The 14,842-nt window shown below is 40.0% G+C and overlaps 2 protein-coding genes across 2 annotated transcripts in view; one reads left to right on the plus strand and one right to left on the minus strand.

Moving 5' to 3' along the window:
- On the minus strand, positions 1–3,253 carry LOC130137578 (flap endonuclease 1-like). Its single transcript, XM_056309183.1, has 12 exons — positions 2,696–3,253; positions 2,314–2,528; positions 2,176–2,224; positions 2,001–2,048; positions 1,782–1,847; positions 1,648–1,698; positions 1,132–1,251; positions 983–1,067; positions 781–862; positions 270–381; positions 46–179; positions 1–10 (listed from the first exon to the last, which is right to left on the minus strand). Exons 2-12 carry the CDS (start codon positions 2,388–2,390, stop codon positions 1–3), a joined length of 834 nt encoding a protein of 277 aa, XP_056165158.1. The 5' UTR covers positions 2,391–2,528; positions 2,696–3,253.
- Positions 1–14,842, plus strand: part of LOC115668989 (disease resistance protein RPV1-like) — a 92,473-nt gene that overhangs the window by 34,880 nt on the left and 42,751 nt on the right. The gene's annotated exons all lie outside the window — the stretch shown is intronic.

The following is a 14,842-nucleotide window of genomic DNA, read 5'->3' on the forward strand; positions in this document are numbered from 1 at the left end:
CTATCGTCTGCTGCACATGGTAAAACAACATTGAAACATGTATGCTCTCTCCTCCAGAGGAAAAGAAGCAACTTCCTCGAGTAGGCAACTGACCAACACATTACTGAAGATAGAAGCCATACCTTTGTCACTCTGTCAATGTTGAACCCATTCTCATTCACTAGAAAGGACATTAAGCCCTTGAAAGGGAAAGAACAATCAATTAGGAAATGAGTCAAGAATTCAAAAGTGAAATGTTGCAAGTAAATCCCAACATGAAAATGGCCCACTTCGTCATTTGGAGCAGTCCATTTTATCTCAGGTTGTTCTTCCGTAGAAACTATTGGTTCCTTAAAAAGCAGTCGAGCTTCGCCATAGGGCCAATTATCGGGTATCTGATACCTATTCAAAAAACAAGCAAACATTTCCTTAAGAAGGATAACTGAACTGAATAAAGACTTCCAAGTAATGCAAAGAACCTCCGGGTCTTAAGGATAGAGAAACGAATTTTGTTCAAGTGAGAGTGAAAGAATAGACAAAGCAGAAATCATAATAGATAAAAGTATTATAGTAAATCAACACATGAAGTAGCATGGTTGATGCACTGATTGCCAGCCCAAATCTATTGGTGGCAAATGATCTTTCAGTTTCAAAGTGTTGATCAAATATTTCCGCTCCAGCTGAGTTTGAGAGATAATTCTTTTAAGTGAAGGAATCAGCAGCCAAGACAATTACAGTGAGAAACTATGCTGCCTTATTTTGCTTGCAAGTCGGGGGACAAGATAAGAGAATAAGAAGCACCTTTGCTTGTTTATGTTCTCTAGTATGTTTTCTATGGAACCATGTTGACGGATGAGCTTAAGAGCAGTCAGCCCTCCAATACCTGATAAATTCATTCCAAAGTAAAGCCACTGAAATCATCAATCTAAAACATATGAGAGGGCAGAATGATATACGATAGCATAAAACAGTTAACAGAGCACTGCAATAATATCACGTCTACCTCGAATGCTTTCACAATAGTCACATCCAGAGAGAATGCAAAGGTCAATGAATTGATCCATATCCAGATTCATCTCCTCCAAGATCTAAAAGTCATGAAAGTGAAAAAAAAAATTTAAGCAATCGCAATGAATAAACTTTTCTCAGTACCCTGGAAATTTCAAATTCCATGACTGGAACTTTTCTTGAGCTGGGATCCATAAAATGGCGAAGAAATCTAGGAGCTCCAAAAGTAAGGGAATCCATATCTTCAGAAGCAACTGCATAAACCTGAAAAACAAAAATTACATCTAAAACACCATTCATGATAGATGAATTCTGGTTACCGCACAACAATTAAGCAATGATAGGAATTCAAAGTCAGCGAAAATTCCTTGGACAAAGATGATTTAGTAAAGAACGTACCAAATGTAAATGACTACGCAGAAGAAGACATTAGACAAGTGAAAAAGCATAAGTTCAGCGGATCCCGTAAAAACTTCTTTCGAGGAAACAAGTGACTATGCCGAAGAAGACATTAGACAAATGAACAAGCATAAGTTCAGTGAACAACGAAATTAAATCATGGAAACAAGATGGCAATTTACATAGAGTTAAACGATTGGTTATCATGGGAAACAATGAAGTATCCTAAATCAGAAGACGATCAAACAGGAAGATACTTGCCTTTCCAGCTTTGCAAAGTGCAGCACATTGTGCCTCTGCTTCTGAAGGAGCCTAACATACTAAAACTGAATTTGATATCTAACCTTTTTGTTAGAAATAAAAAAAAGAACAAACTTTTAAGACAGAATAGTAACCTCAACTAGTGGGACACCCATAAGTCTTAGTAGTCTTTTGCAATCTTCATTGTGCTGTTGTGTCACCTGCAAGGGTATCAAAGCCATGTACCACAAGTCCACACACACCCAGTTAGCTACGTACATAGGTTTTTCTGGAAAACAAAGAAAAAATCAAACTTCACATCGAACAGGACAAAAAGATCGCACTGTAAGGAAGTGATCCAAACAAAGACAAACCTTCACAGTTCTTTTACTGAATTTCTCTATGTCTTGCTTGTTCTGAGACTGCAGGCAATAAATACAGAGTTCACTAAGCCTTTTTGTACTCTATGCGTGAGAGAGAGAGAGAGAGAGAGAGAGAGAGAGAGAGAGAGAGAGAGAGAGAGAGAGAGAGAGAGAGATGCACGTATACCGCAATGGCTAATGCCAACTCCTCAGAGGCATCTGCCCTCTTCAAAAAACTGCTAAGAGACTCATTAAAGGTAACTAAACGTATTCATAGATACTTTAAAAAAACGAGAGAATAGAAGGCTACATAATAATGAAGTACCGTTTTGCAAGCTCTTGCTTCTTCAAATCAGGAGGTTGACCATCAAATACGTAGCTGTCGTAACAACAGCAAAGCATAATTCAGAGAAAGATGAGCTTCATTCTTCTTAGCACTCTATCCCAATGAAAACAGAGGAGGTAAAGAAAAAGACTTACACTGGCTGTATCCCCGCTTCCAACAGCCTAATCGTCCGGTAAAGCATGCCTTGCAGATGACTACACGAGAAGACAAATCAACAAGCAGCTCAAAGTCAACACTTCCCAAGCATAAAGATCACATACATAAAACCGAGTCCAAGCAATAACATCTGAAGCATCAAAACAGAAACTTGAGCAAAGTGGATTTTCATTTCCACGAAGTATTGCGATGCCAGTAGCAGTACCTGATGACTTGACCAGCCTCATTGGTGAGCATCTGAGTCCCCTTCCTCCCAACCACAACCTGATCCACCAATCAAAGACCCAAAAAAAACCACCAACAGTCAAAATCCAAATCCCAACTGACACCGAAACGCGCAATCAATCACAGGCATCAATCCATAAAAAGAAAAGCACTTAACGAGGAACTGATAGATGCTCATGCTGGCATCGACGGCGATCCTCCGGCCGGAGTAGCTCTCCAGCTTTTGCTCCCTCATCGCCTTCGGGGCATTGTCCGCCAGTAGCTTCGTCAGTCCCTATCGAAATCAACGGACGATTCAATTAACAATCATATGGAAATGATCGGATTGAAGAAGAGGGAGGTGGAACTGCCTTGATGCCCATTTTCGGAGAGAGAGAGATCAAATTGCAGTTGAAATTGAGGATGAAATAGAATTCTAGGGTTCGAGCTCTTCCGTCTTCCCGCCTAATTTGGAGACCAGCGCGTGTGGGTGGAGAGCGTGGGAGTCGCGAGTGGGAACAGAATTCAGGGACCGGAATTCACAGCCAAAAGAAAACAAGAAAATCTGGGCATAGAAAAAGCAGAAAGCGAAGCTATGGTGGAAACTAGGGGTGATCGGTTCCAGGGTGGGTTGGGTCCAGATCTGGAACCTGAAACCAACCCTGTTATAACCGGTTCCTAATTTTTGGAACCTGAAACCGATCCCGTTTTCCTTGGACCCTGTTTTGGAACCGACCCCGTTTTTTTCCTGGGTCCTGGGTTTCGAAGTCTACCTAAGTTAACCTGTTGCTTTTTTTTTTTTTTCCTTTTTCGGTTTCCCCATTTTTTTCTAGCAAAATAATTTATGTAGTAATGAAACGATTCAAAATAAAAGATGAATAATAAAATCACTATCTGCCAAAAGTAACAATCCCTAAAATGGGCAATTGAAATTACAATCCATGAAAATTACAATCCAAAAGCACTATGTGGCAAGATATAGTCCAATCGCATAAATCTTTAGGAGTCACATTTCTAGGAATCATTCAACATGTTTAGCTCTTTATTTTGCGCCATGACGAAAGCTCCTCATTCTGTTTCCAAAATCCGAGGCTCAGATCCACACATCAGAATCTAATAAACAATTGTCCCATGCCAAAAAGCTCCAGCATCCTTCCCTGCCTTACGAGAGGTCAAAAAGCTCCAACTGAAAAGTAATGAATATACAAGGTAGTGATTAGGATTTGGGATCTTGGTGATTGCCCAATTGAGGGAGAGTTATAGGTTTGCTGTCTTTTTCTTTTTGACTAAAATGGGACTAACACCAGGACATATATCTAAATATATACACTGACCTTTTGGAGGTGGCCTGAATCCAGCCGTGTTACCAATGGAAAGAAACCTCATGGTCCAGCCAAGAACAGAAGTAATGACCATACCCTAAAATCAAGATGAGAAAAGGCCAAGGAGATATTCTTTACACACCTTGTCGTATAGATCCCTGCTGCAAGAGCTGTGACTCCCCCAACTGCTACTACCAACTTATTTTGATCTATCAAAATGGCCCGCAATCCACCTACAGAAGAAAAAGTCATCATCAATAATCCACACTTCCCAAGAAACAAGAACCATCTGTGCCACACGGCACACAGGATAAATAAGCAAAGAAAAGAAGAGATCAAAGTCACAGGTTTGATAGCCATGTTCCTAATATGCCCTATATAAATACAGAAAGCAGAACATCAATATTGACAGTATCAAAAGAAATGAACGTTTTCAAAAGGAAGTCTATTTACTCACCACAAAATCGGAGTTTCCACAAAAGGAAGTCTATTTACCAATGATAATGTCCTCAGTAAGACAATCCAAATCTAAAAACCAAAAAAAGAGATTAAATAAAGTATTCACTCAATAGATAATATGTGAATGAATTACAAAATAGAAAGAAATTTAAACGACTTACCTGACTCAAACTTTTCCGCATTCTCAATGCACTCTTCAACATTAATTGGCACGCGAACGGCTCTCAACCAATCTTGAGTGCAAATCAAACCTTCCACCACTCTAGGAGTCAAAGAACTTCGAAAGCCGTCAAGCACACGTCCCGATGTACTAAAAGTCGACTCTGAAGCAACGGTAGTCACAGGAATTGACAAAACATCCCGAGCCATCAAAGATAAGATTTTATACTTTGACCCAGTACTCTTCCACTACATCAAAAGGTCAAGATTAATGACATCTTCACTTTCGGCTTCAAGATACCGATCAAGCTCAGATTTGTTTTCATCAAGCACTGTTTTCTTCGCGTGAAGAAAGCTTTGTCGCCAAGCATGGATGTCATCCTCATTGTCACCTTCATTGCTCTCAGTATTGACATTGGAACCACTACTACTAGTACTCACACTTGAAGCACCAAAATTTTGTTTACTAGAACCAACAAGGGATTGCTCATAAAATTTATACAAACGCTCCAAGGCCAGCTTCACCTTATCATGCATCTCATCAATTTTTGCTTCATCATCATAAATTTGTCCGTAACAGAACTTCACATAATTTAACTTTTTTGTGGGATCCAACGCAACCGCAATCAACACCATCATGTTTATTTTATCCAAACTCCCATAATATTTGTCAAACTTCTCCTTCATTTTTAAACCCATAGCTTGAAGCTTAGGGTCCAAAAAATTCGCCGCTTGATTCAAATATTTATACAAAAATGCTATACCCTCAAAGTAATCATTTGAAGTAACATATGAACTCCCCGACATCCGTTTGGTGGCATTATAAAACTGTTTCAGAAATTTAGAAAGAATGATGGCATTTTCCCAATCTTCATTTCGAGGAGGATCATTGTCAATCTCCCTTAAGAAAGATGAATCATCTTCTTCCATCCTTTCAAAAGCTTTCCTGAACTTTATGGCGGTGTCTAACATCAGATAAGTGGAATTCCATCTAGTGGTAACATCAAGACAAACTGAACCCTTGTATGTGATTCTCCCATTCTCAATACAAGATTGAAATGTTTTGGCTCTCATTGGAGAACTCCTCACATACTTAACTACATTTCGGATACGTGCAATAGAATCACGCACCTCATTCAATCCATCTCGGACAATCAAGTTTAATATATGAGCTGTGCACCTCATATGTAAAACATCACCATTCAAGATCAAAAGCCTTTCCCTTGAAAATTTTTCCTTCAAATAATCAATGGCCACATCATTGGAACTAGCATTATCTACGGTTATTGTGGACACCTTATTTTCTATTCCCCACTCGTAAATGCACTTCTCCACCATTTTCCCAATCTCCCTACCCTTGTGACTATGCATCACCACAAAATTGATGATTCTTTTATGCAACTTCCAGTTTTCATCAATAAAATGTACAGTGAGACATAAATAGTTCAAGTTTTGGATGGAACTCCACATATCAGTTGTAAGTGCAATCCTAGAATTAAGCTTACCAAAGTAAGCTTTCAAACAAGTTTTTTCACTCAGATACAACTTCATACAATCTCTAGCCACCGTAAATCGTGATAAATGTTGGAAAAGAGGCTGTAATTCAGTGACAAAATCACGAAAACCGACACGCTCAACCGTGGAAAAAGGTTGTTCATCAATAATAATCATCCGAGCAAGCATGTGCCTAGAACGTTCTTGATCAAACTTCCACGTTGTTAAGACACTACCACCACTAGTATTTTCCCCTGCCTCGCCAACCACATCTTTGTTATGTGGTGCAAACAACATTTGCTTCTTATCTGCATGTGGATACTTTTTGCACTTTGTCAAGTGCTTCCGCATAGTAGACGTTCCATGATCAACAGAATAATTATACTCAGTCCCACAGTGAATGCACTTTACTCTAGTTGTTTTTTGTGTTTTCTCATCTATAATTCTCGAAAAATTATCCCAGGCGTCCGATTGATTAGCTTGCTTTTTACCAAGAGGAGGACGGGAGTTAGATACACCCACCTTGTTTGTCGCACTCACGGTCGTAGAGTCCACTTCAGCAGCTCCTTGGAATGGCAATTTCATGAGCGGACTCATTTCATTATATCCATCCACTTCAATTGATATTTCTTTGTCTTGATCCATCAACTAAAATCAAATTATACAACAATGTCGTGGATTCTACTGAAAACAAATTATACAACAATGACAAGATTCTAGGATCAAATATCACTGTTCTTGTCTACGATGCTAAACTGATATGTGACGAATTATTCCCTTCCTATTCATAAATTACAAGCACCAACTAGCAAGCATAAAATGTTAGCGATCTGCATGCTAACAGGCACGAGTTCTTTTCTTTTGTTCCCACAATTTGAGTAGATAAAGAGGATCCATCCTTCTCAAAGTTATGAATTAAACTAATGTATATATGCAAGTCTCATCTCTATTAAATAATAAGCTTAACAAAGCAACATAGACAACACTTTCTGTGTACAGACTCCTAAGTGCAAATTAAGAGAAGATATAAGTTCACATTAGCCATTAACATATGTTTTAGTTCGCTCACAAAATTAGCCTTTAGCCAGGAATCGAGTCTCATTGAGACTAAACTACGGTCACACTTTGCCAAGAAAAAATGTTTGCGGTGGCAACAAAAAAATATCATCATGTCTGAAAATTAACAAAGTCGATCATGATGGAACCGTGTCGAGATGAGACAATGCTTCAAGGAAGTTTCGATCAAAGTGGATAGCTTTTAAATGTGCTTCTTCAGCCCTTTGATAGTCACCAACTGAACACAATGCCAAACCCTACGCAACAATATGTCAAATATCTCAACAATGTAACCTCTGTAACTCTGGCAGATTTCAACATACCCAGAATCAAATAATACGGATATTTCAAAAATAGGACAAACCAAATATGTATATGCAAATTTGTTCTCCTTACCGAGCTTAACACGGGCGGATAAGTCCGCAACAGCGGCTTCAAAATCCTTGAACTTGAAATTGACGATTCTGGGTAAATAAGATACTCATAATTACATGTCAACAGAAAAACTCGAACTCGAACGCAAAACCTCAAACTCGAACTCGAACATTTCCCCAACACGAGAACAGATTCGGAGCTCGAGCTCGAAACCATCTGACCTTGCAACAAAGACGAAGAAGAGAGAATAAGGGAACGGAGGACTCACGGATCGGTGAGAGCCGGACGGGGGAAGCGAACGTGATCTTGCGGCGAAGAGAGAACTGAGACAGAGGAGCGGCGAAGAGAGAAGTGACAGAGCGGCGAAGAGAGAAGTGATACAGGGGAGCGGCGAAGAGAGAAGTGATACAGGGGAGCGGCGAGCGGCGAGCGGCGAAGAGAGAAGTGATACCGGGGAGTGGCGAAGAGAGAAGAGAGGGAGGGCAACGTGATCTTCATTTAGGTTTTTTTTTTTTTTACATTATCTTAAAACCGGTTCTAAAACCGGTCCGGTTCAGTTTTTACTTAAAACCGGAAATCGGACCGGTTCTAACCGGTTCCAAAAAAATGGAACCGGTTCCCGAACCGGTTCTAACAAGAACCGGTACCCGGACCTGTTTTTCGGGTGGGCCGGTCCGGTTTCCGGGTAAACCCGGTCCGGTTGCACACCCCTAGTGGAAACGCTGAAATTCCTCTCTCCACGTGCAGGGGAAAGACTTATTCTGGAGTCTGATTGTCTAGGTTTAGTGAGAAGTGTCAATTCTGTAGAAAAACTGTCGTGGGAACAGCACGTACTGATAAGTGAAGCCCGTGACCTGGTTTCCAGCTTTTCTAACATTAAGCTTATTTTTTGTAATAGGGCTAAAAATAGTGTAGCTGACTGGGTAGCTAAGACCCACAGAAAAAAGGCACTCACCGAAAATTGGTTGACCCGCTCTCCGTAGGCCCTTAGAGATTTGCTCTGTTTTGAGACTCCGCCTGTGGGTTCTTTATTTACAAGTTATTAATGAGCAGTTTATATTTCTGACCAAAAAAAAAAAATCATCGCTAAAGATAGCTCGAAAATGAAAAGGATGGAGCTTTTCTCCACGGCCAAGAAAGAGAAATACAGAGAGAGGGTTATGGTCGGCAAAAGAGAGAAAACTTTAATAAAAAGAAGAGAAGAAAAGGGTAGTGCTCGGCAAAAAAAAAAGGGAGAAAAAGAAGAACAGAGGAGGCAATTGTCGAGGAGCATGTGAAAAGAAAATAAGGAAAAGAGAGAGAGAGAGCTGTCGGGGCATGCGAGAGGAAGCGATAGAGACCAAAAGATGCAATTTCACCGTAAGTTTGTTTAATTTACTTTCGTAGCATATACATTCCCTCAAAGTTCACTTTTCCTGTGGACTTTAACTTCCAAGAATTTTACTCCTCACAGTTAAATTTGTCCATCATTTCATTTTATTTCAAAGCCCGGCGCACCTTGCACTTGGAAAAAGCCAAAAACAAAATCAAGTTCAGCTGTGTTTTGAAGTTGAACAACGTTTGTTCAAGTTAAGAACCAAACTATAAAAAAACCATTTTATCTTAAGGAAAAGGGTTAATACTACGAAAAACCTCAAACTAGTACATCTGTGATAAATTTACTCAAAACTAATTTTTTTACCACGAAATTCCTCAAACTGATATACCTATGACAAATTTACCCAAAAGTAATTTTTTTATCACGAAAAATCCTAAATTAGTACATATGTGACAAAATAAACACCTGTGACAAATTTGTTAGGATGAATGAAAAGGATATTCTAGATACAGCCCGCTGCGTCTAAAGGTCGGAGTGATATTGTTACACTTCAAAATCGTATCCGCGAAATGGAAAAACAAAAGAAGATGCAGCAGGAGAAGAAGCAAACCGCCCATCCGCCCATCCGGACTGGACCGGTAATATATATATATATATATATATATATATATATATATATATATATATAATTTTTAAGAAAAATTTCAACTAAAAGAAAAAAGAAAACATTTTTAGAAAATTGAAAATCATAAAATCCCTAATTTGAAGCTCGACTCTCAACTCCCATCAACTCACAACAGCGCCTATAGCCGTTCATCGCCTTCCTCTTTCACTCTCGGTCACCTCTATTTGCGTGAAACTTTATGGGACCAGTTCTGTGGACCCACCTGGGAACCGGACCGGACCGTTCTCGGGTGGATCCATGGAACCAACGGGCGGTTCCCGATTCCAATTTCTTGGAACCGGTCCTTAGTGGGCGGTTCCCGGTTTCATGTTGGGAACCGCCTGCCCGGACCAAGCTCACCTCTATTGTACAGGTATAAAGGAATAGCGGAGGAGAGGAGAATCTGCTAGAAAATCCATCATCCGCATCACAACTCGTATGGAAGAAAGAATGAGATAGAAGAAACCCCGCCCGCCCCCCTTCCTTATGTTTATCTAGGAGAGGAAGTTACTCAGATCAGCATTTTTTATTTAGGTACCGAGTCATACCATACCACATGCCCTCTGCCTAAGTGGGAGGCCAAGTGATCGGTTGCCTATATCGTTCTATGAAACAAAACGTGTGAACAATACTACCAATAACTCACATTATATTGCAAGAACCTGAGTGAATTGGAGAAATCACGCCACTATTCTTACACAAAGCTCATCTTATCTACTCCATCTTTTGACATTTTTTTTTTTATATTTTGCTTTTGAACCTGATACACAATTCTACATGCATAAGAACAGAGGAATGGATTCAATGGATCGTACCTGCTCGGTTTTTAGTCTGAAGTGGCCAGGGCGTATTATTGAAGCTTTGAGAAAGAACCTTATGGAGCAGAACCCTTGAGGCCATGAAAACACAACTAAGATAAGAACACTAGCCACTCAAGGACCAAAATCCAAAACAACTTCAATTTTGTTAGCAAAATGGATTCAAGGTAGGAAGTAATTACTTTCCGCTGCCGATGAATTCGTCGAAAGTGAGGATATGGCTGTTCCACATCACAAGATTCGACTCCCTAAGCCCTTCAACAGTGTGAACACAAACTTCTCTTGAAATGTGGGGTTTTTAACGCACACCAAATCAAATCAAATAAAAACTAAGATGCCCATCCACACAGTTTGCCCAATTAGCTCAACACCAGAAACTTCACCCATCAAACCCTTGTAACAAAACTCCATATCCAAATCTGAACAGGGCAAGAGGTAATTGCGCAAACATTTGACGTGCAATTTAGAATTACCAGTGCAAGTTCTGGTGAGAAACTTGGTGCTGCCATTTTCCAGCTGCCAATGTGGCTCTGGAGGCGATGGCGGAGGCAGAGGTAGCGTCAACGCGCAGCAGAATGCAGCGGATCGGGAGCAAAGGCGAGAGAGAATTGTGAAAAGAAGAAGAGAGAGAGCGTCTTCCTCGTTCTTAATGAGAGGGAGACCCAACATTTTGAAATATTAGAGAGAATTTGCAGATCTGTCTCGATGGGACCCACTCGTTGATACAATTCAAAAAAAAAAAGAATAGAAAGGGCAACTAGACAATCAGCCCAACTAATGTCGCCGCGAAATCCGATGGTTGTCTTGTGTTGAGATCCGGCGAAGGATTTCTTCAGAGACAACAATCAAAAAACTGGACAGCATCATCCAAACAACTCAGCCGCGCCAAAACCACCTCAGCAACGTTCCAACGATTCAACCCTCAGACACCAAGTCAACAACATCAAAGTAAACAGCGTCGAATGGAGGTTGGTGTTTTTTTTTTTTTTTGTGGTCATAAGAGGTACTTTCATTCATTCATAAAAAAGAGGTCTATATGATGAAAATGAACAAGTCTCCGAAAACAAAATATCCCGAAGGAGCTGGGGGGGGGGGGGGGGGTGAAGACACCCAATTTGGAGGAAGAGTTCTTGTACGATGGGCTTTAGCTACCCAGTCTACTGCTTGGTTGGCCTCCCTAGGACAATGACTTAATTTCGCTGAAGCTTGTTGAGCTAAAAGATCATTGCATTCAATTAAGATATTCCGCAAGGCCCCAGGGGGCTCTTCTCGGCCCAACACCATCTCCACTAAGGATGAACTGTCGCTCTCACACTCCCACTGCACTTTCTGTACTTGTCCTTCACCCACGTGCGTTTCTATTCGCTGTTTTAGAAACAAAAGTCCTTGCACTAAAGCTAGGGCTTCGGCTTGCAGAGGAGTTGAAGCTCGGACATCCTTCGCGAAGCCATCGACGACCATCCCCTTTGAGTTGCGCAAGATTCCTGCAATTGAACTTGCTTTGTCGCTATCCACCCATGAGCAGTCCACGTTTAACTTCATGGAGCTTCCAATCGGAGGTATCCAGTAAACAGGTACTTTTGATTTGCTGGGTATTGTTTTCTTCTTCGGGTTCCAGCGGCTAAAACTTCTTACTTGTGCCTGAGCTGCGTCGATTAAGGAGAGGGGTTCTGTGGGCCGAGCTCCGATGGACCGAGCTCTGAAGATGCTGTCATTACGGTTTTTCCATATTAGCCATAGCACTGCCGCTAACAATTCTTCTTTGGGTGAGTCCCTCTTTGCTTCGAAAAAATCCAGAAGCCATTTGTCTATTCTAGTGATGTTGAGGGTGCTTACATTGAGGCTGATTCTCGGGTCGACCAAATATTTTTCGTCCATTCGCATAGCGGGAAGAGATGTTCACTGTCTCGGATGACTTGCCTGAGAGGGCACAACGGGTCGGGTTAATACTTTCCTCTTGAAGAGGTTTTCTCTCGTTGGTAGGGCGTCTTGACATAAACTCCATAGGAAAATTCTCGGTTGGGGGGATCGGATGATTCCATATTTTTGTCCATAATCTTCTGGGAGGCTGAAATGATGTTGTTGCCCTGTGTAGGTCTGATTTTGTGATCATGGAACACCCCTTGTTATAGCCACTCTTTACTGTGTAGGCACCTGTTTTGTTCCCTGTCCAGAATAATTTATCTTCCTTTAGGCTGGGACCAATGGAGATAGATAGGATTTCATTAGCAATACTATCATCAAAGAGATTTTTGATTTTGGATTCATTCCATCCCTTCGTTTCTTCACTGATTAATTCTGCCACCATTACTAGATCATCCTTGTTCACTGGACCCCAATCATACCGATAGTGAGCCACTTGTCCTCACGAATTTTAATAGACTTACCATCGCCTACCATCCATTTCACCTCCAATTCTATGGCTTCTCTTCCCATTATAATGCTTTGCCAACCCCAGGATGGGCGATTCCCTTTTCTGGCTTTCCAAAAATCGCCATCAGGAAAATAGATACCTTTTAAGATTTTGCTCCATAATGCTGAGGGGGTTTGAGATAGTCTCCACGCCTGCTTGCCTAACATAGCTTTGTTGAAAATTTGTAAATTTTTAAAACCGAGACCCCCTTCATCTTTTCTGGATTTCAGCACTTCCCATTTCTTCCAGTGCATTCCCCTCGTTGAGGCATTTTGTTTCCACCAGAACGACGCAATTCTTTTTTCAATGGCATTGCAGATAGAGTTGGGAATTTTAAAGATTGACATAGCATATTGAGGTAGGGCTTGCACCACGCTTTTTATCAAGATTTCTTTACCTGCTTTTGACAAAGTCTTTTCTTTCCATCCCTCTAACTTCATATTCACTCTTGCTAAAATCCAAGCAAACATCTCCTTCTTCGATTTACCCCATTCGAATGGAATGCCGAGGTATTTCCCTGTTTTTTCTATGATCGGAACTCTTAGCTCATGTGCCATATTCCTTTTGAGCATCGGTGGGCATCCATTGCTAAAATAAACTCCGGATTTATTCAGGTTAATGGCTTGGCCGGTTGCAAAGCAATACTGATTTAAAATAGTTGCCAGATTTTGGCATTCTCTGACTGTCCCATCCAGAAAAAATATAGCATCATCAGCGAACAATAGATGTGACAATGTAGGGCAATACCTGTTGAGTGTGATTCCTTTGAGATCCCCATCGAGTTGAATTGTATTGCTACCTTTGTTGCGGTTTACTTTGATGTTGCTGAGTTGGTTTTTGAGGGGTTGAATTGTTTGAATGATGCTGAGGTGGTCTTGGCGAAGCCGAGTTGTTTGCATGATGACGTGCAGGTTGTTTGATTGTGGTCTGGAAAGAAACTTTCCACGGGATTACAACAGAAGACAACATTTGGATTTCATGATGACCTTAGAAGCTCTTTGCCGCAGCTTTCTCTTCGACCCAACCGATGCAAAGCTCATCGACTTCTATCTCAAGAGGAAAGTGACGGGAAGAGCACCCAAAGCCAAAGTCATCCCATAATAATACATGGAAGCACCATTAGGATGTGAAAATCAGAGGATGGAAAGAGGAAACAAGTGTGACATGGATATGCATACACAAGTTTAGGAGCAAAGGAGAAAAGGGATTTAGCTAATGCTGGGCATTGAAAGAATGATATGTGAACTTACATACCAAGTCATTTGTATAGGTTCATATATACTATAACTTGTAATGTATATAAGTAAAGTGTAATCCTATCATTAATTAGGTCATTTGTTTTATTAGTACATGCATTGTATAAAAGAAAACTCAAACCCCATCATTAATTAGTTCTGTATTATTATTTGTATGTATAGTATATGTAAGTAAACTAAAATCCTATCATTAGTTAGGTAATTTATTTATCCGTATTTATAAAATATTTACAGATAAGTAAATTGGAATCATATCATTAAGGGTCATTGTTTTAAGACTAAATTGGCAAAACTAAAAAATTTAGGGCTGAATTTGCATTTGTACAATTGATTTAGGACTAATTGTATAATTTTCCCAAATTAATTGATGAAAGCATTCCGTTATGTGTACACATGTACCTTATAAACAAAAAATAAACGTACCAAATTGATGATTGAATTTTTATTTACCTTTAATGTACTATACACATAATTAATATAAATCACCCAACAATATAAGATTTTGGCTTACTTATATACGTACCATACGTTCAAATGAAATAATACAAGTGATTCATGATAGGATTTGAGATTACTTATATACATGACATGAAAAAATAAAACCAATGTTCTAATTAATGTTTGGATTGCACTTTACTTTTATTCATTATAAGCTCTGGCATAACATATGTCCATTTATAATTCCCATGCATTAGCGAATTCCAGTTTCTTGGTAACTTCTCTACCTCTCCATGCAAATTGATTTTGTGATTGCTTGCACTTTCTAGCCTCAAATTTTCATTTCCTAATCATATGTTTCACCAGGAAAATTACC

The sequence above is a fragment of the Syzygium oleosum genome, unplaced genomic scaffold (genome assembly GCF_021117445.2).
Source record: "Syzygium oleosum isolate NSW1041296 unplaced genomic scaffold, Sole_v2.1 Sole_v2.03, whole genome shotgun sequence".
Lineage (NCBI taxonomy): Eukaryota > Viridiplantae > Streptophyta > Magnoliopsida > Myrtales > Myrtaceae > Syzygium > Syzygium oleosum.

What these genes read in the sequence shown, in the direction of transcription:
- LOC130137578 (XM_056309183.1), bottom strand. Translation starts at nt 2,390, where the DNA reads ATGCTTTGCTGTTGTTACGACAGCTACGTATTTGATGGTCAACCTCCT. An exon ending in TCAGTAAAAGAACTGTGAAG is followed by an intron (nt 1,848 to 2,000) that starts GTTTGTCTTTGT and finishes ATACCCTTGCAG; the next exon opens with GTGACACAACAGCACAATGA. An exon ending in GGACTGCTCCAAATGACGAA is followed by an intron (nt 180 to 269) that starts GTGGGCCATTTT and finishes TTCCCTTTCAAG; the next exon opens with GGCTTAATGTCCTTTCTAGT.